General features: G+C 41.8%; 1 protein-coding gene across 1 annotated transcript in view; it reads right to left on the bottom strand.

The window, feature by feature from the left end:
- Nucleotides 1–22,566, bottom strand: part of MOCOS (molybdenum cofactor sulfurase) — a 386,193-nt gene that overhangs the window by 149,920 nt on the left and 213,707 nt on the right. Inside the window, exon 5 of the mRNA XM_065397684.1 lies at nucleotides 10,735–10,811. Coding sequence (XP_065253756.1) covers nucleotides 10,735–10,811 — 77 coding nt within the window. The remainder of the gene's footprint in view (nucleotides 1–10,734; nucleotides 10,812–22,566) is intronic.

Below are 22,566 nucleotides of genomic sequence, written 5' to 3'. Positions count from 1 at the left end.
CTTAACCCCAGGGTGACTTCAAGAGGATTTACTATATCTAGTATTTGTGATTAGCACCATATAATCTGGAGCTGCTGAACAAGTGGAGTTTTACACAATATGCAAATTTTATTTTGCTTTAATTTAGCCCTTCTGGATTTAGCATAAAATCTCTGCATTTCATTAAGAGCTGGAACAGCTGGATCCAGTTAGTTCAGAAATTAAAAATGTAAGAAATGAAATAAGGTAATCCTTGCTATGGTACCCAATATGCATTGGAATTAGAACCTTGACATCTGCTAAAGCATGACTAAAGTGCACATATAAGATTCCAATGAGATGCATACTTTTATGAATGCCAAAAACCGATACATTCTCTAACCAAAGACTTCTCTTATTTTTCATATATATTAACTCTGTTTCACCAGCCTGTCAAGATTAAGTGTGTTTGGTAAGGAAACAGATCATACAGCAGTCAAGGAAAAATATATCCACACGGTAACATGTTTTTCTTTGTGTTTTCCTTTTTAATTATTGATATTAATAATTAACTGAAAATGCAGAACATTGTTTAACATTTTAATGGAATTTAATTTATGCATATTTTTTCATTTCCCTTTTAATTATGATTTATAGCTGTAACTTTATAAAAATCTTATATAAATAGAAAATATTTCAGTATCCCTTATCTGAGGTTATAAGAAAAAGAGCACAACAGGGAAGTAAGTTCCTAGGCTAAAGGTCACATGTAAACCAAGCCCTATATTTCAAAAATTAAAAATGAAAAAATGTCTAGTTCTCAATTTGATTTTATGGTAATTTCACACATTCTAAATTTAGAAGGGGAGCTCCAAAAGACACTATTATAGGAACTTATCCCACAATCCTTATTCAAGTCCTCCTTTCACACAAGGAATGACCTGACTGCCAAATGTCAAGCATCTTGCATGACACTTGCATTGGCAACTCTTTCATGTCTATCAGGCATCTGGGGGTGAGTAGGCCAGGAAAGAGATACACAGATACCCTTTGCCCTGGGAGAAGTTGCACCAAGCTAGGAGCCAGAGGAAAAATAGGTTCTGGTATTACCTCCTGACTGTTAATATTTCTACACACTGCACAACCCTTATTACAGACCAAGGTCTCAAATCTTTACCCTAAGAGGCAGTAAACTGTTATTTCTCTCATTTCATAAATAAGGTAACAGAGATTTCATGATGCCACTTAAGGCAGAGCTGGGAATTCAATCCACATCTGTAGTATAACTGAGCCAAGTCATCCATTCACTCACATAGGCTTTTCAGATGGAATATGTGTACTTTGCTATCCAGTCTGTAACTGCTGCTTTAAACACTTGACCACACTCTGCTCCCAAAGAAAGAATAGAGCCCCGGAACCTGTTATCTAACATGCCACTACTCTCTCACAAATGATTGTATAACCTACTTGCAAAGGGTTAGTATCATGTCTCCCTCTAGGGACTGGTCAATGAAAATATAACAACTTATACAACTGCCAACAATTACTCCTCAAGCTCAAGTGGCAGGGGTCTTTGCTCTGAAGGTACTGGGTTCAAAGTCTAAAGATAATCCATACAGGGAAAGGGACAATATGTAAACCTGGAAATGTGAAATTAAAGTCTGTAGCATAATCCACACACACAAGAAACTTGCTGTATTAAGGTTGGAATGCTCACCTCAATTCTGACATCCCCAGCTGGTGGTTGTTGATACAGCGTATACCCCCCCCCCCCCATTCGTTTTGGCCAGGCGCCGAACAGTGGTGAAATATGCTGATATGCTTCACCAGTGCAAACCCACTAAATATTTGTTAAGATACTATATTTATCTGTAAATTATTTGAAAATATAATAAATGAAAATGAAATAAAAATAAAGTAATTTGCATATATGTCATACAGAGCTGCACAAAACTTGGCATGTGTGGATCACAGGAACACACCCATACACTCCTATTATATGTGGAAAAACATGATCTGGCTAAGGGTTTTTTTTTAAATCGTGTCTATGAATTTTTTCATGTAATCAGGCATAATCTTCTGTGTTTATGAACTAGTCTTCTCTTTTATTTTTATACATCAAATTTGGCCAGAAACATCAATATATCATTATGAGTAGTGCATCACATCTTTGCACAAAGTCAAGGGGCAGGTGGGTATAGGGACAGATGCACAGGCACACATGCCCAAGTAGGCACATTTTATGTTCTGATTCATGCTTACAAGTAGGATCTATCATAGTTAAACGCTTTCTTTTCTCCTGATATCACATACCAGGGTCCTGAATTGACAGGTGATACAACTTAATGAAAAACCACAGCTTAAGTTCTAAAACCCTAGATAACCTCCATCCATAGCCTTCATCCATTAGATCAACAGCACCAGAACATGTTATTTTATATTAAAAACAAAATAGGAACATAAATAAATATATCATATCTGACCATCTAGCAATTCTCCAGGTACTATTGAGTCAAGGCTCAGAAAGCTCACCCTAACACTGAGTATTGTAAGCAGGCTTGCAGAAGACATTTTGTACTGAATAATGCACTACTGCTCCATACTACGGGTCATGCTCGACATATCACCACATCTTCCAATCACCTTTCAGGGCTCTTCATGGTTATAAATACCTGATCTGGACGCTGCAGGATCAAGCTCTTAATGAAAAATATTCTGCTGCTTAGGCTACGTCTACACTTATGGCAACTGTAGAGTACCTATGCTGCACACCCTGTTAGCACAGGTATATATAGCAGTGTTAGGGGGACCACATTTTCCCAAAAGGAAAATGGGACATTGCACAGGGGGGCCTGAGGCCCCGCACAAGCTCCCCCCTCCCAGCCTTCCCTGCTTCCTGCCTGCGGGGCTGGCCCAAGGCCCTCCTTTCTCCCCCGTGCGTGAGACTGGCACGAGCCCCCACCCTGCCGCCCGCCCGCCCGGGGCCAGCTGGAGCCCCTCTGCCACCTGCCCACTAATGGGGCTGACTCAAGCCCCTCTTCCACCTGCCCACCCGTGAGACTGGCCCGAGCCCCCCCCCCCGCTACCCAACCAGGACTAACCAGAGGCTTCCCTCTACCCCCTGCATGCGGGGCCAGCCCAAGACCCCCTGCCACCTACCCGTGTGGGGCTGGCCAGGCCCGAGCCACTTTTCTGAGCCCTCCCTCCTGCACAGGGTTGGTGCTGCTGCTCGTCCTCCACCACTTTCCTCTGCACCCCACTAGGGGTCGCGCTCCACGTTTTTGGCAAAACTGCTCATTTGTACAGTTTGCTTTTGCCAGCTGATGATCACAGTTGATCCCAAATGCACAGTTTTGCCAAAAATGTTGGGACAGCCAGGACAGGGCTTAAAAAGGGGACTGTCCTGACCAAACGGAAGGTATGGTCACCCCAAGCAGTGTAGACAGTGAGGCACGGCTTAGGTAAGTAGAGTAAAGACATGCCAGAACCCTACATGGCTCTGTACTCGCTCAAGCAGTGCCTCTCATGTCTACATTGCTACATTTTGTAGCGCAGTGTCCCGCTGCCTTGCCACTGCTGGAGTCTTTCTCTGCCACAGTGAAAGAATCTGGCAGCAGGGAAAGGCTCTGGCAGGGGGAGAGGCAGTGGGGAAAGGTTCCACAGCTCCCTGCTGCTGGAGCATTTCCCCTCTGCCTCCCCCGCTTATAGAGCCTTTCACTGCTGCATGTATCTGCACACCACTGTGTGGACACAGCCTGCTTTTCACTGCACTGTGTAGCTACATGTACCCTACATGCTGCCACCAGCGTAGACAAGGCCTTAGTAAACTGGAAGTAAGGGTTTAGTGAAAGTAGTGACGAGAAGAAAATGGGTTTGGAATCATTTAAGTTTCAGTGTGATGGGCACAAGAAGGGGGGGTAAATTCCTATCTATTTTGAACACAAAATTAGAATAATATGAGACCACAAATGCTGCTACAGGACCACATGAAGTATAGGCATAGTTTGGAATAAACATTTTGTCCACTGGTTAACTAGCCTGCATTCAATTTCCTGCTTTGCCACAGACTTGTGGGACCTTGAACAAGTCACTTAGTCTCTCTGTGCCTCAGTTCCCAATCTGTAAAATGGGGACATGATTAATAATAATGTTTATTATGATAGCACCTCAGGGCCCATCAAGCATGGGTCCCATTGTGACAGACATTGTACAAACACAGAGTAGTAGATGGTTCCTGCCCCAAAGAGCTTACAGAGGGCAGGGGAAAGGGTAGAACACAGAAGCAGAGTGAACAATTTGATGGCAGCAAACGTCATATCAGTTCCAAAAATTCTTTTTTAAATGGGTTTAGTCTGGAGGGGATGCCCTAAATGGGAAGAAGGAGGGGAAGGGTGGGTGGGTGAGGGGAACACAGCAGGGGAGGAAAATGAAGGAGGGGCAGATGAAACGGAGATGAAGAAGGAGGATTGGAGCAAACAGCCTATCAGCACAGGACAGAGGAAGTTGCAGAAAATTTGACAGGTTTGCCTGAAATATTTAGATCCCTGCTTTGGCTGCTCCTGGTCCTACTGGCTGGAGCTCTGGATGGCTGCTCTTCAATTTTCCTCCAAGGACATCACCTGGATCTTAGTTCCCCAGAGTCGCGGAGGAGGGTCACCCTTGCCCAGGAGGATGCAGGGGTGGCCCCATCTGGGTCCCATTTTATCCCCTTCTCCCAGTGCAGCTGTATTTCCCTCTCTCACAGGGATGTTGTCAAGACAAAGACATTAAAATTGGGAGGTACTCAGATACTACTGTAATGGGGGCCACAGAAGAACCTTAGCTAGATTTGCCACACAGAAGAATTACTGCTTAATCTTGTGACTGAACATAATTAGGTACAGCTGGTCAAGAAACTGGGAAAAATTACTAAGTCACTTTTGTTCCACACAGGTTTCAAAAAGCAATACTTTTTAGTTTATTTTAAATTTTTATGTGAACATTTTTATCACACTGTTTAGGCGTCTTATATTTCATTTTAGAATTTTTTCCTCTCCCTCTCCACTCGCTCCCCCTTTATTTTTCTTTTCCTCCCCTTTTCCATGTTGCCACTGAAAAGCAAGGAGTAGGGAAGGAGGAGATGGAAAACCAAATCTGAAACACCCAAACACACAATCCCCGCCCTCCTCCCCGCAACTAAAGTGATAGTTTTCCAATTTTTTAAAGAATATTTAAAACAAAACAAAACAAAACACCTCCTCATTTTCACTTTAAAAAGATCACTAAAATTTCCAATTTCAAAAAAGGGTTAAAAAAAAAAGTCAACCTTATAGTAAGAGATATCAGTGAGGAAAAAAATCAAAGTTCATCCTAATATTTAATTTATAAATTTATCTACAGTGTATCGCAAGAAAGAATTCTGAATTATTCTATGAAGTTATTTCAATGTATAGGCATTGTTATATAAAAAATTATGGCAAACTTATCAAACCATCCACAAGTGTTTTAGACTATTGAGAGTAAGTAATGTATAATTCTTCTGAAGGTGATAATGAACACCATAAGCTCATTACAAGACCGTTTATTCACCCATATTGGCCAAGAACATGGTCAAAAGAGGGTTTTATTAATGAAGCAAATACAATTATTCACCACACTCACTCCAGAGTAGTATAAATACATCCGATTTGCAGTTAAACATGGCTACTGATGAGTGATAGAGAAAATAAAATTTGATGTATCCAAAATACCAGAGACAGATCTTTTCACACAGAAAGCTATCATTTCAAGTCTGTCCCTGTGAAGGAATTTATTCTTGCCTTGAAGCATTAGTTTGTATTCTACAGAAAATTCATGACCAGAACTGACATACAAGCCAGACATAGAAAATGCTTCCTCAAAAAAAAAAAAAAGGAGAAAAAGAAAGAAATAAAAGGTAAAATAAAAAAGTCCACCAGTGACAAATGAATTAGTCCAAAATTAGAAGACAAAAGACACTGCAGAGAATTTAGACAAATCTACACACACACAAAGTCTTTTTTGTGTGTGTATGGTCTTAGATTTTCATCACTGATACAGACCAGGAAGCAAATCAAAAGCGGGAACAAAAGGCCTCAAACTGTTCATTCATGCCTATATTTATGGTAATCACATTATTACCATACAGCTTATCTGGGACCAGGACTGGAGGGGAGCAGTTTTTTCCTCAGCCTAGTACCCTCATTAGATTTATAAATTGTTCAGCTGAAATAGGTGCCAGAAGGAAGCTAAGATGAAAAAAGAAATGCATTGGGAGGGATGATGTTTTGCCTCCTTTCCTGTCAGGTCCCTGGTAATGTTTGTGCACTGTTAGGGTTACCATACGTCCGGTTTTTCCCGGACATGTCCGGCTTTTCGGCAATAAAACCCCCGTCCGGGGGGAATTGCCAAAAAGCCGAACATGTCCGGGAAAATGCCGGCCGGGCACTTCCCCTCCCGCGGCTGCTCTGCTCCTCACGACTCTTCGGCTCTGTTTAAGAGCCGAGCTGCCCGAGCGCTATGGGCTTCAGGCAGCCCCCATGCCTCCGGACCCCAGCCGCCGGCCGGGCACTTCCCCTCCCAGGCTCCAGCGGCGCAGGGTCCGGAGGCATGGGGGCTGCCTGAAGCCGGTAGCGCTCAGGCAGCTCGGCTCTTAAACAGAGCCGAAGAGTCAGGGGAGGAGCAGAGCCTCCGGCCGCGGCGGCTCTGCTCCTCCCCTGACTCTTCGGCTCTGTTTAAGAGCCGAGCGCTACGGGCTTCGGGCAGCCCCCATGCCTCCGGACCCTGCGCCGCCGGAGCCTGGGAGGGGAAGTGCCCGGCCGGGGGCGCAGGGTCCGGAGGCATGGGGGCTGCCCGAAGCCCGAGCGCTACCGGCTTCACGGTTTGCCGGGCAGCCTCCAGACCCTGCACCTCCGGCTGGGCGCTTCCCCTCCCGGGCTAAAGCTGCGCTGGGGAAGCGCCGGCCGGGGGCGCAGGGTCTGGGGGCTGCCCGGCAAACCGTGAAGCCGGTAGCGCTCGGGCAGCCCTTTTCGCGTGGCTGGGAGTGGGAGGGAGGAGGGGGCGGAGTTAGGGCGGGGTTGGGGCGGGGAAGGGGCGGAGCTGGGGGTGGGAAATAGGCAGGGCCAGGGTCCTCTTTTTTTATTTGTTTAATATGGTAACCCTATGCACTGTCAACCAAAGAAGTTTGCTCCTGAATTCCACAGAACTGCTCCTTCACCACAGAACAGGTTTGTGTAGTGAATATACATACTATTAAAGCAGTTTATTTTATGGATAGATCAACAATATACCAAAGGCTCCATTTCTGAACTGTCGTCTGTATACGGAGAGCATCCAAAATCTCCTTATTCATTTGGGGCTCAATCCTGCTCTCATTAACATCAGTGAAAACTCTGCTATTGATTTCAAGAGGAGCAGGCCCTTGAGGAGCTATAGAAGTTGTGACACTATATGGAATCGGGGAGGGGGGGCACTTGAGGATATTATGAATACCAATAATGTAAAATTGCAGTGAGTTATGCCAGATATGCCATGTAAGATATCTGCAGAAATGTTATAATTTGCCAGATGTGATAATCTCATTTATGTGTTTGTATCACCTTTGTATTTTGGGTTATAGATATGTATGTATGTCTGTATTACAAAACTTGTACTATGCTTCTGGGTGACACCCCCAGAAAGTTTGGCATCAGCACTGCCTAGCCTGCTTGATGGCCCATTAAGGACTATCAGCTGTACAATTGACCCATTGTAGGGAAGGGATACACCTTATGACTCAGCAAGGCATGCAGGGACATGCCTATGGACAGAACTCTAAGGCTTCCAAGCCATGTGCTGGGCAGCTTGTGTTTGGGACAAAGGTGGCACAAGCGGCATGGCAAAAAGACTATAAAAGGCAGTTGCATCTTTTCCAAAATTGTCTTCATTCCGGCTTCTTACCTCTGGAGTAACATTTCTACAAATGAAGCTCTGAACAAAGGACTGAATGACCCATCCAGAGGGACTTTCAAGCCAGCAAACTCACCACTACTGCTAGGTGCCTGATATATGGACTTTGAAGTCTTTGTATGTATTTGACTGTTTTACCATTTTACATCTCTCTTCTTCTTCTTTCTTTTTTCTTTATAATAAAGATTTAATTTTAGACACTAAAGGATTGGCTGGCAGCGTGGTATTTTGGGTAAGATCCAAATCTATACTGACCTGGTAATGTGGCTGACCCTTTGGGATCAGAAGAACATTTTGTATATGTGAGCAGAGTTTTTTTAAATAACTTCTCACTGAACTGGTCCTATGTGCTGACTGGGAGCCAGAGAACTGGAATGCAATAAACGTGGCTGTGTGATTTCTTTTTTTGCTTCTTGATAATCAGTGTGGAGGATCAGAAGCACAGTTTGTGAATAGTTGGGGAGTTTAACCTCAGTGTTACCCACCAGTCTTGGGAGTATCTGCTCTCCGTTTTACAGCCTGCCCTGACCTTGGCATTTCCAGTGAGGGCTGCCCCAGGCACCCCGGGTCACAGAAGGCTCCTCACAAAATCCTTGGGACATCAGGAAGGAACACAGCCACTTTTCAAACACTGGGCCAAATCCTCAGGCGCTGAACATCTGAAATCACCACAACAGCCACCAGGTATTACAAATGCCCCACAGATGCTTAGTGCCTTTCTGGATTGGGGCCACTGTTATGTCAGGTATGTGCTTGAAAATAACAAATTGAAGAGTGAGTTGAAGAAAGTTGAGAGATGTAGGCTTTACACATCACCTATACCTATATTTCTGCCTGAAACTGATATGCCAAGAGCACATTCCATAAGCACAATATATTCTATGTGCATATAAGTAAAAATGCAGTTAAACCTCATCATATATGTGGTCAATAGGGAGCTCTCTGGCTTCATGTAATTTTATGTATCTTTCAGATAAATCTCTGATTTAAATGCAAAATCTAGCACTAATGGTCATCTCATGGATTTGTGACACTTGGCCAGATAAGCACCAGCTGATGCAAGGAATAATGCGTTACACATCCTGGAGTCAAGAAGACCTTTTGTGTCTCTGGGAGACTCACTTTAACATGGAACTGTTGGTTCTAATTCCCTTCACTCCAAAGTTTTCCACCAGGGAATGCAGCTTTGATTCCTGCCAACAGCTTTGCAGGAGCTCATACAGAGAAGGTTCTGAATCAGGACATCTCCTGGTAGCCTGGTTCATGCCCCTTTTAGGGTATGGTTGACAGCTCTCCAGGATTGTCCTGGAGTGTCCAGGAATTAAAAGATTAATCTTTAATTAAAGATTATGTCATGTGATGAAACCTCCAGGAATACCAACCAAAATTGGCAACCCTATTTTGGGGACTGTTTTGTTTCCTTAAAACTCCCTAATCTCCTGCCTAAAGGAGGCTATGGCAATGTAGCCACTGTAACCTCCTCCCTAGTGGACCTTCTGCGGAGATATAGTTTAGTTTCTGGAGAACTTTCATTCCATAAACCAATGAGTAGCACTCACCCATATGCATCTTTTTATGTGATCCACCCAACAGAATATGGGATGATAGTAATAAATATGGGTAAATATATGGATAACATTTAATAAACCTCAATATTTTTCAGTGGCAATTGCTAACAGAAGTTGAAAATACTTTTCATTTTATTTAACTGTGTCCTACTACCATGTAGGAGACAACACAGCAGAAAGGAAATCACTTACCCAAATGTGAAAGGAGATTGCAAATTTCATTGAACGTGGTGTGCATCTCAATAGGAAGATTTTTTTGAGAGAGGGGATTACTATTTTTTCCCAATGGATGCATGTCACTACTTAGGTGGGCTACTATATCAGATCTGATTGTTATAACAATGCCATCTAATTATGCAGAGAGTCACACTTGAATTATATAATATAAATATTTATGAAAAAAATAAAAATGAGACAACACAAAAATTCACTCATAGGATTAGTTTTAAATGTCAGCCGAGGACAGAAAGCCTTCTACAGAACTGAATTCATCAATATCTTTCAGATTCTTCTATGAATGATCTAAAAAGTGATTACTCATGCTCAAATCCTTAAATTATTTCTACAGTGGCTTCACAGTCATGTATTTTTTTCCCCTGAGATGTAGCTGCCCAGAAGAAAAGGCTGAATAAGAAATGTAAAATGCAATCTATTTTAGAATGGTTTCCATTAAAAGACATCATGATAATGCAATATAGACTGGTGTAAAAAGTAAAATTGCCTGGAAAGTTTACTGCCTGAACATAGCCAAACAGACAATGGAACACTATTTCTTATTTAACAAGAAGCTTTTGGGAATTCACTAAATTGTTTTTACTGGTTTCCCTATCACAAAATAGCTCTTCAGCACCAAATCACATCATCAAGTTCTAATATGCAGTAGGAAAAATTACTGCTGCCAACTACAGCTGAATGAAGCCCAGCTAATTAATGCAAATATTTTTCTACTAAATCCTTCCGTATAGCTGGGAATGTGATTCAGGTTACAAATGCGTCACCTGCTCAAAACTTTACACGTTTATTTAGAAGAATCCCATCAATGTTTTGTTTTTCTTATAGATAATGGCAAAATGGCTTGGAAAAATCTGATATTTTAAAATTGAATACACCACTGACACGCACGATTCCAATCTCACACTAGTGAACATCAGTCATAACTCTATCCAATTGAATTAAGTTAGTGGTGTCAACAAGATCAGAATCAAGCCCTGTGTATTAATCTGGAACTTTCCTCTTCGGAGTTAGAATTATGTGTGCGACTGACCTGTAAGTCTTTCCAAAGCATCAAATCCATGTTTCAGTGCAATGATATCAAGGAACGAAACGGTGCCATCTTCAAACCTACAGAAAAGGAGAGGGGAACAAATGAGCCCAGTAAACAAATCACATAGCTACTCTACACACATGATTTTAAATACATTTCATAACACTATTAGAAATCTAGTGAAACTAATTCCCAGAGAAACAAGTTCTTCCCATAGGGATTCATCTCCCACTCCTGTACTATCCTGTGCAGTCAGAATATACTCTTTGGGCTAGATTTCCACATGGACTGTGCACCTCCGCCAGGGGAACAAGACTCTCCTGCACGACCTTGGGTCTGAGGGCATAGGGGTAAGGAGCACTATGCAATGCTGACTCCTCCCCCTAACTAGCTAGTCAGTTGGAAAAGTTGGAGCTCTGCCTCTTCCCCTCCCCCCCACACCGATCCAACTAATGCAAGTAATAAATTGCTTCCCTTCCCCAGGGCAAGGAGGGAAAACGGTAACACAGTTCCCACCCTGCACTGCTCCTGGAAATGGAAAATAAGTCCACTCTAACACCACTGTTCATTAGAAATGGTAAGAAGGTAGACTGGGAGTTTCTGTTCTCCCAGTCTCATAATGTTAGAACAAGGGGACGTGAAATAAAATTGAAAGGTGACAAATACAAAACTGATAAAAGGAAACACTTTTTCAAACAACATGTAATTAGACAGTTGAACTCATTCCCCTAGAATGAAACTAAAGCCAAAATTTAGCACGATTCAAAGAGTAATTGGATGTTTACATGGATAAAAAGAATATTCAGAATTATAATAATGAATGCTAATGGCAAGAGGATTGGAAGGGAGATAAAACCTTATGCTTTGGGGTTTAAAACAATCTCTAATTATTAGGGATTAGGATGGGGGCAGATTATCCCACATCAACCTGATCTGGGGTTTTTTGTACCTTTCTCAGAAGCATTTGGTACTGGCCACTGACACAATACTGGACTAGAAGGAGCGTGAGTCTGACCCAATATGGCAATTCCTGTGTAGCAAAGCGTTATGCTGACTGAGCACACATACACATGCACAACAAATGCCCTAGAGAACAGACTTCGGCTTTTTAGATATGACACAATCTTTTTCAAAATATGGAAAAAAGATTTGTCATTGCCACAGCTAAAGATAGAGTAAAAAAGGCACAGAAAGGTTAAAAAAAATCCATCTGATCCAATCTACATGTCCTTTTTAAACAAAACAAAACAAACAACCCTTAATAGAATGGCATAATACATCTCACGCTATCTCTTGAAACATTCAGGGGATTTTTCTCAGTGATCTTTTTCACTTTTCTACAATTATCAACTAATTCAAACAATATAAGTTACACCGTTAGCCAATACATATACATTAGATGTACTCTACACCACATCAATAGGTATTATGTGCATGATATTACTGTAACATTACATGATATATATGGAAGTTGTTAATGTATTATGCTCTTCCCACAATTTTGTTCACCCATGTCAAGTATCCCACAACACGTTGCAAAGCTGAAGTCAGACTAGAAAATAGGAAACTTGTCAAAGCAAGCTGTGTGCATACTTTGTACCAGGTACTGTTAGGGAGTACTTTCAGGGCTCATCAACACTTTGAATGAAGTATCCAAAACACGACATGGGAAAGTACAGAAAGATACCTTCACGGACGGTACCTGGAATATTAGTATTCAAACAAAGATAAGGAAGGTACAGAACAACTAGTTAAGGAACTGGTACACACTTGTGTGTTGGATTTTAGTGATGTGTAAAGAGTTTTGTAACCTATAAAATAAATACTACTGTATAAATACTGCTAGTTGAAACATGTAAGGTGAATACACTGAAAATTTGCTTCTCAGAAAGAGGATATGTATGTCTCCTTTTCATATTGTTCTTTTTTGTCTTTAGACAATAAATTTGGCTAGGTTCAGTTATTTAGTCTCTAGAACACTTTTAAGAATGAACCATGAGCGCAGTAAAACAATTTGCTATGTATTTTAATCAACAACTCTAATAGGAGAATCGAGTGAAGGAGAACATATAATAATTCAAAAAGATGTTCACTTTCACATAAATGACTAATGTAAAGTTAGCAAATACTGTCTTGATGGTGAAATGCTCAATTGAGTAAAATAATTGTGTGGATAAAAGAGGCCAGAGAATGGGGTAAATAATTACAGATCTAGTAGGAATGGATAAGTGGTGGACTGCCACAAGGGAGAATAGATTAATAGATTTTAAGGCTAGAAGGCTAGAATAATTAGGGCCTAAGCCTGCTTCCAGAGAAGCCAATGGAAAAACCTCTCTTGATTTCAATAGCAGCAGACACAATCCAATGCTATACATTAGTGACTAGTAATTAGAGATCAGCTTATGCACATTTGCAGGTGATATGAAATGAGAGAATGCACCAATGCTGCAGAGGGGCAAGACTGGATCCAAAGGTGTAACAAAAAGGCCCATTGGTGACGAAGTGCAAAGGGTTCACTGTTCTTTACAAGCAACTTCTGTCTCAGACCTGACAAAATCACTACACCTAATACACTACTTTCATGGTATGTATCCATGAAGGCTAGTATGAGGTCTATATGGAAAGCTTGTAACTCATCAATACACATAATCATTGTGAGATGTTTAGATGGGAAATATTTAAGGGATAATGTATAGTGAAAACAATGCCTTATGGGTTTGGGAGTAAAAGTGAGTCTCCAGGGAGTCTTCATTCAAGTGGGAGGGAGTTGTCACCTCCCCCTGGTCAGCCAGTGGTGTAAAGCCAGGTTCAGTTGTCTACTCTTGCCCCACCCCACAACAGTCAATGAAAAACCATCAAAGACAAATGCAAGCAATCAAAACCCTTGCAGGTAAAAAGGAACTTTATAACAGATCACCCTATCTGTGAATTAAGATGGAAGACTGGGTAAGTATATCACAGGATGGAGAAAGACACTCTGCAGTCATTCACTGAGGAGACTCCTTGTTGAACAGCCTGTTTCATGAACATTTGTATTTGGTTCCTGGGAAGCCAGCCAGCTCTGCAGCAGGCTGAACTTTGGGGGGAAAACCTACTTTAATAGATAGGAAAGGTAACTACTGTATTAATAATTGAAGGTCCTAATTCATGTTTTATGGTTTTCTTTTGTATTGTAAACATGTTTCCATCACTTGCTCTTGTTTCTAGTGAAATCTCTATTTTATCTTAAATAAACTTTCTTTGGACTTATTGCAAATGCTCACAAGTGCTGTGTGTTAGACAGCAGTGGCAAAAGGGAAAATTGGTCAACTGGGGTACACTGTTCCTTTGGGAGCAAAGGATCAGGGATTTCTGTGAGTAGCCAGTGTCAGGGGCTGGATATCACAGGGAAAATGCTTCAAGGGGAATGGGGAACCTTTTGTTAACCTGCAAGGCAAAGACCAGGCTGGTGTAGCCCAGAGGAGAGTGCTTGAGTGGCTGAAAGGCTGGTGGTGTTAGGGAGCTGACACCCAGGAACCACAGGGAAGACTTCTCTCATTAGAGGCAGATGTAACAACATGGCTCAGTGCTGGTGCCTCGAGAACCATCACAAAGAGCAATGGAAAAAATGAGGGCAGGGTCTGACAGTGGCTTTCAAATTGATTGTCTGAAAGGATTAAAGATGTAGATAAGTTTGGAAAATGGCTTATCGGGTTAGGTCCCACATAGTCCCAGATGACAGGTTATAGAAAAGATCTGAGAGAGAGACTTGACAGAAATATACTATACTCAGCTCATTAGCTAGCCACAGTTAGGAAAGCAAACAAACCTCTGGGATTGTGTCAATAAAGAAACAGAGCAGAAATGCTGGCACCGTACAGAACAACAGAGCAAAAAAAAAAAAAAACCTGGAGCACTGCACAATTTGGAACACACTGGTACAGGACGGATAATGAAACATTTCAAAAGGTAACAAAGAGGGCCACAGAAAAGATAAGCCTCAGGGGTCAGAACTACAATAAGAGGAGAGGTTAAGAAAATTAGGGTTATGGTCATGAGAAAATAAGTGATTAAGCAAAGAGATGATTGCAGTATATCACATTCTTATCAATATAAGATATGTGAAAGCCACAATACTATTTTAGAGAGCAAAAGATCCATTCAGTCAATGGATCTGAACTTAGGAATCTCTTCCTTTTTAACGCAAACAAGCCATAATGTTTTTAAAGAATTGCTAGAATGGTAATATAATTAAGAAAATAGCATACACAAACTGCATCGTCATGAACTATATTATTACTTATTATTTCCATTTGCATCTATTGTAGCCTCCATCACAAGCACAGAAAATAACTATAAATTTATAAATATCTGTCTATATAGTTGTGCCCCCCACCAACAGTCTCTGAGCCAAGGACTCACCACCAAGGTTCTGCCACTGACCAGAAGAGTACATCTAAGGACCATTACATTTTCAGCTGATTGCAAAGGTTACCTAGTCACTACTGAGATGGACCCATTACAAATATGATATATTAGATTCAACTTCCAAAGAGAGGCAGGCTTCCAGATACATTTGTAGATATAGCCTACTCTTTGCAAATGCCCATTTTGTATTTTATATGGTTATATCCTCCGCACCCAAAGTCTAGTTATGCTTTACTTTGTTTATCATTTTAGACCCTTTGCTGAAGTCAGAACAATTCTTGCATTATTCCTAGAATTTGTATATTTACCTTCTCTTCAAGTGATTTTCATGCACATCTTCATGATTTACTAAACCCCAATACATGCTATTTCAGACAATCATGTAATCTCCCCACTATTCAGTTTCTGAACTGAACACTACTTACAAACCCCTGTGCCCCTGGGAAATTTGTGGAATGCATATAGAATTCTGTTTTTGTAATGAATGAAGCCTTAAATGCCTTGGCAATTTTAATTAGTATTAAGCTAAACCATAGGGCTACAAGGGGTAGTTATCCATCTCTTGGGACACAGGGAGCGTTCTGACTGAATATTTAACAGCATTTTAGGTACAAGAGCAAAGAAACTCCTTGCATCACAATACATTTAGTTCAATGGCTACTTTTATGTTTGATGTAATTGATGCTTCAAATAACTTGTTTCCCATTCAACTGTAGTTCCCCTGCTAGAATAATGAGCTTAATCTGATCTTCATTTGAAAGCTGATCCAACAGTCATTTCCTGAAGTATCAGAGAGTTCTCACAGCAGACAACATAGATGCATTTCAGACTACAAAGAACATCTCTTCAGAATCTCAACACCACACTACAGACTAGCTCCCTTATCTATTTTTTACTACAACTGAGCCCACATAATTGCAGCCTGGATCAGCAGCTTAATTACATATGTTTAGAAAACCTATATCATCTTATATTAACCAGTTATCTGACTAACTGGTTAAAAACAGTTAATTGTATACTGGAAAATAGATAAAGCAACCTGTAGCAGGGTGGACACCTGCTCCTGCCTGGAAGGGCCTGAGATAGCCCAGGGAGCAGGCAGCATGAAGGCTGAGCTGATTGGGGGAAGTGGCTGCAGCTGGGACCATGCCCCAAACAGCCTCAGCAGGCCCTATAAAGGCAGGGAGCCAGGAGCTCAGGCCACAGTCTCTCTCTGTATTTAGGGAGAGAAGGGCCTGGCTGCAGGGAGCGAGACATAGAGTACCTGTAGTGGAGCAGAGCTGGGGAGTTACAGCCTGGATAGCCCCAGGCTGTGGCCTAGTAGGAGGCCAAGGGGTACTGGGGGTTGCAGAGGGCAGCCCAGGGCTAGGCCAAGGCAGTAGGTCCAAACCCCCTTTGCCAGTGATGAGTGGCCTATACTGCAGTCTGCCCCAGGGAGCGGGGGCTAGTTGCTGACTGGCAGTGGCCTAGTACTGAGGCAAGGTGGGGATAGTGGGTGGGGGTTCCCCAGGGAGGGGAGACCCAGACCTGTGGGATACTGCCAGGGGGCAGCATCCCAGTAATAGGGGCACCGGGTCCTGGGAGGGACACAGGGGCCGGAAGTAGGGACAAGGCAGATCACCGGCCTGCAGAGGGCGCTCCAGATGCCGGATGAGCTGATTCCCCAAAGCAACCAGTAGGGGGTGCCGCAGGGGTGAGTCCGCACCCTTACACAACCTAAATACATCACAGGGTTATAAAGATGATCCTCTGAAAGGAGTTGCTGCACTTCTCACACAAGAACAGAAGTCTGTGTTTCATGACTGGGCCCCCGGCCCATGGACTTACATTCTGGAAGCTGCCCGTTTGGAAAATCTCAGAGGTCATGAAAGATCTGCTCGTGAAATCAGTTATAGCAGAGGTTGGGGACTTGCAAATGAATGAGTTGTTTAAGCAGTTTGCACTTTATTACTCTGTCCCCTATATATAATATCTTAACTATTACTACTTTAACTTCTAGGACTAACTGAGGACCTTACTATTCTATTGAAACAGCTTTAGTGCAAATTGTCATGTCAATGTATCTAGAGCCTGGGACAGGTGCAGGAAACCGATCTAAACGTACAATTTTCCATCATGTATTTTAGATGACAAATCGTTTAAGCATTAGCCCTAAGGAAATTGAAGTCACATTTAGGTATATATAAGCATCCGCAAAAGCATTCACTTGGTTGGCAGTCTGGAAAAGTCCAGAGGTTCAAGAAGCTCAGGACTGTACTTGGTTTTCATCATCCAGTTTCATACTTTTAACTTTCCTTTGAAGGAAAAGCCTGAGCAACTTGCTAGCACTCTTCCACTACATTAATAATGCACATGGTCAAACAAATCCAGCTCTTTCTGTGTGGTTTTGCAGAGTCAAAACAAGAGAATACAAATAGCAGAAATTTAATTATGGACCAAATTCAGCTCTCATTTATATATGTATATATCTAGAATAACTCCATTTAGGTCAAAGGAGCAGAAGTTGTCCCTTGTCTCTAAAGCAAGCAAAAGTGAATCTGAATATACAGAGAAAGCAGATTTCTTGAATAAGCTGCTTTTTTCCCCATAGTCCCTTCTCAGAATAGAACTGCACTTTGAAGTGAGATATTGTAGAAGTTCCTTTCATCTTTTCAATTCATTTATTTTCATCTAATTAAAAAAGCATAATAATATGGGAAATGACTGACATACATATTTAAAAGTAGCTCATTCATAGCTTATTTTCACCTTTTAGATCTGTTCTGTATTACCTATATTTGAAACAAAATACCTTGATAAAATGTTATTTTTTATGTTTTGTAGAAATACAACTGTTTAGTTTATTCTAAACTGCCATGTAGTGGAACTAACCTGGAGCTGAGGGCTTGAAATGCTGAAAGTATTGTAGGGATATTAAAGAAGGTACTAACAGTGATTCCCTCAAGTGACAGTGACCCCCCAATAATTTGTCCCCCACACTTTAAAATCCAACGGTTTCACCAAGTACAAAAATCTCTTGGGTCTTCTGTTAAAACATGTAAACTACTGTCTGTAGAAACCATTGATTGTATCTATCCTGTGAAAGATACTTTATTACTATGTAAAACTTACAAACAAGTTAATTGACTTTGTTCTTGAAGTAATTGATACAATGTAAACAAACACTATAAGCTGTTAAGTGACTTTCACTTCATTGTAACAGCAACGGCTCCTAGACCCCCACCCTCTGTGATTAAAGGGCCGGGAGTCTCATATGAATTAGCACACACCCCGAAAGTGGTGGAGACAGTAAATTAAAATATGGTTAAGATATGGAATGTATGTTGATGAATGCTTGATGTACATGAATGGTTAGGGAGGTGCCAGCCTAGAAAGGGAGTATCCATCGGCCGAAGAATGTGTCAAGTGGATGACCAGACAACCCCCAGAGGGTAAACTGGGATCCACCCCATCACCTGGAAGGATGAGAAACACAAACTTTGGACAGTTTGGAGCCACCAGGAATGTGCCATCTGCTGATTGAGTCAGCAACAGCAGAATGAAACAGCTCCCATAGACTAACATAGGAATTAAATCCTGTAAGAATGGACTCTCAAGACTGATGACTTTGAGTCTCTGGTTCTGCTGCCAACCTCCAGGAGCATCAGGTGCACCTGACACAGACTCGGCTCCATCCTCATGACCAAGATGGGGGGGAGGGATAGCTCAGTGGTTTGAGCATTGGCCTGCTAAACCCAGGGTTCTGAGTTCAATCCTTGAGGGGGCCACTTAGGGATCTGGGGCAAAATCAGTACTTGGTCCTGCTAGTGAAGGCAGGGGGCTGGACTCTATGACCTTTCAAGGTCCCTTCCAGTTCTAGGAGATGGGATATCTCTGGGTATGTCTAAGATACCTGGCCAGTAACTTGGCATGAGCAACTTCTAGGCTGGTAACTATAACACCTATACAGAACTTAAATGAATGATTTTGTGAATGAATGTGTGTGTGTGTATAAGGAATAAGTAGTCAAAACAACGTTGTTTACTTTTATCTTTTACTTTATCATTATATTTACAATAAATGTGGCATCTTTGCCTTATCCCTCTTAATAAGATCCTGCTGGTTTTTATTCTATTGGTATAACAGTATGACCTCAGGAACAAACTACTTTCAATCATATACAAGCTTTAGTGTTAGTGGTAAATGCAATCTCTAAAATTATCAGGGGGATGGAATTTAATTGATTCACTGCTTATTCACAACATCAACACTCACCATTGGCAAAATAAGCTATATTTTCTCGCTCTCTTTAATCTAAACATATAACTACTGTCCACTTAAATGAATAGGACCCAATTCTGCTTTTACAGAGGCCTACAAACTCCAATTGTGCTAGGTTTCTGAGCCATCTTATAATTATAATTGGGGCTCTCCATTGGAGACTGACTTACCATACCACATGCTGCTGATTTAGTGCATCTCCCAGTTAGTTTGGAGTTGTCTCTCTTGAGCCAGTGCCACGCACTTTTGGCACTGTAGCACCTAGCTGCAGTCTCATTGTCATTAGTCACTTCTGAAAACAGTGGCCAGGGTCCACGGGAATATTAATCACTTTTGAAGATCATGTGTGAACTCCTAGGCCCATTAAAGTCAATGGGGAAACTGTGCATTAATTTTAATGCATCCAGGATTTCACCCCTTGGCTTCTGATCCTGCCTCACTGTCTGAGGCCAATGGTAGCTTGCCATTGACTTTATTGGGAGCAGGATCAGATCCACGGATCTCAAAAATTATTGTTACATGTACATAACTTCATTATCATTTGAGTATATTTGCCTCTCAATTATTTCCACATTCCTATACAGTAGATGCCACCTGTGCAAATAAAAATCAAATTTAGAGGCAGCCCATTGTAAAGGATGTGCATGCTATGGTTAATGTATACTTATACAGCAACCTGAGTTTCCGGTAATTGCCTGCACAATGGTGTGCTTCAATGAGCCAAGAATTTGAATCATAGCAGGACTGTAAAACATTAGACTTCTAAATAAGACACCTTTCTAACCATTTCAGCAACTAATTTTTACCTCAGTTAGAGTTACATTACACATTCATGAGTGATGACTGTTTCTAATGCAATGAGATTAATATGCTTACCCAGTGCTTGAATGACGACCATACGTGGGGTAGAAAACAGAATGAATCAATCAATTTTTATTTCTCAGATACTGCTGTGCCACGGGGGGGGACTGCCTCTTGGATTGGATCTGCTTTGGTGAACTTCTAATTGCGAACCTTATTCACCATTTACAGGTGTAAAAATCGTCCCTCTTTGTGTGTGGTAAAAAAAAAAAAGTCTTTGAATTTGTTATTCAAATCAATCTGAATGACACATTCTGATTTTATAGATTATCAGGCCCTCTCAATCTGTGAACAAGAGTGATGCTTCCGAGAACTAGATATTACATACTGCATTTCAATTAGTTTCAGCTAGATGCAAATTTTTAATAAAATATTACAATTCTTGCATGACTACAATTTTTCAGCTGGTATTCTACAATATTATTTTTAAAAGAAATGACAAAGAGAACTTCTCTTACCACCATTTAAACCATACAGTGTTACACTGCCATTCAACAAAAGATCATTTGCATCCAGAGGATAAAAAATTCTCCACAATGTGGACTCTACAAGGTCACCAAAGATTTAAAAAAAAAAAATTTTCCTAGTGAGAAGTTCCAGAAGTTACAAAAATCTTTGTACTACTACAGTCATTGATAAAAGATGTCCTTCTGAATTCATAAATTGCACCAGTAAGACTGTATTTGTTGACAAAAAGATTAACATTCATCTTCCCCTTAAAGATTCCATACTGCATAGGAATATTTCTTTAAGAAATATAGTGTATTAAAAAAATGCTCAAAGACATCAGACTTGCTGGCTAACAGATGCATGTGTTATGCTATATTATTCTTTAAGATAAAAGTATAGTTTACATAATCTTGTTTCAAATCTAGTTTAAAAAAAGAAAAACGTAAGGGCCAATTTCTGCCCTGAGATATGCACTGGCAATAACAGCTGTCCTTGAAGTCAATGGCCACTTCATGTGTGCATTTTGAAACAGAATTATCCCATAGTGTTTTTAAGGGTGTGTTAGTTACATGTAGAAGTTTGCAGACTCTGGTAAGTTTTTTTTGTTGTTGTTGTTGTTTTTTTGTTGTTTTTTGTTGTTTTTTAAATCATTGTTGTATGAATTTGGCATTCCGGACAGAATGAGACTACATAGAGTGGGTGAAACTTGACCTTGGGCCAAATGTATCACTGGCACAAGTGGGTACAATGCTATTGAAGTCAGAGTTGCATAGGCCTATGCCAGTGGTGAATTTGGCCTGTTGTGTGGCCAGGTACTTTGCAAGCTTTCCCACAAAGTTACGTCAATGCACCTCAGTCTGAACCTCCATCTTGTCCAGTTTGTAGTGGGCCGGCTGCCTCCCACTCTGCAGCCCCCTGCTTCCATTTCCCACTCTTAAGGTCCCCTGACACAGACTCCACACACCCTTTTCTGTGGTCAAAATACCCCTCCTTGAGGTCTGGGTTTATTCACAGAAAATAACTCAAAATACAATGCATAGTTGCAAAGTCTAAGTTCAACAAACAAACATTTCTCTTGCTACTCCCAGGCCTCTCTGCCTAGAGAGCTTTTGCACACTTTCCGCTGCTAGCTCAGAGCTTCTCCTGCTTCAGAAGGCAACTCCAAGCCCTTTCTGTCTGGAGTCTCAGGGCTTGGCTACACTTGCGAGTTACAGCGCAATAAAGGAGCCCCGGGCACACTAGCTCACTACCCCTCCACACTGGCAAGGCACGTAGAGCGCTCTGACTCCGCGGCTACAGCACTGCTGGTACTCCACCTCAGCGAGTGGAATAACGTTTGCTGCACCTCCACTGGAGCGCCGCGGTGCCAGTGTGGATGAGGTGTTGCATTACTGTGCTCTGATCGGCCTCTGGAAACATCCCATAATCCCCTTAAGTCAAGTGGCCACTCTTCCCATTGTTTTGAACTCACTGTAGGAATGCGGCTATGCCGTTTGAAAGCTTCGTTTCTGACAGCCGGCTGCTTACCTGCTCTGAGACAGATTAGTGTGGAATGCTGTGTGTGAGAGAGAGAGAGGCAGGGAGGGAGGCGGAGGTCTGCTGCTGTCTGAACTTACAAGACAGCATGCTGACATGCTCTCAGCCCCCCAAAAACCCACTCTCTCTTCCCCCACATACACACAACACACTCCCTGTCACACTCCACCCCACCCCACCCATTTGAAAAGCATGTTGTAGTCACTTGCATGCTGGGATAGTTGCCTATAATGCACCACTCCCAATGCCGCTGCAAGTGCCACAAATGTGGCCACACCACGGTGAAAGCAGCTGTCGGTGTGGACAGACTGCAGTGCT

The sequence above is a fragment of the Emys orbicularis genome, chromosome 2, assembly GCF_028017835.1.
Source record: "Emys orbicularis isolate rEmyOrb1 chromosome 2, rEmyOrb1.hap1, whole genome shotgun sequence".
In the NCBI taxonomy this organism is placed as follows: domain Eukaryota; kingdom Metazoa; phylum Chordata; order Testudines; family Emydidae; genus Emys; species Emys orbicularis.
The sequence above is the reverse complement of the archived record's forward strand: the minus strand, read 5'-3'. Positions and strand labels throughout refer to the sequence as shown.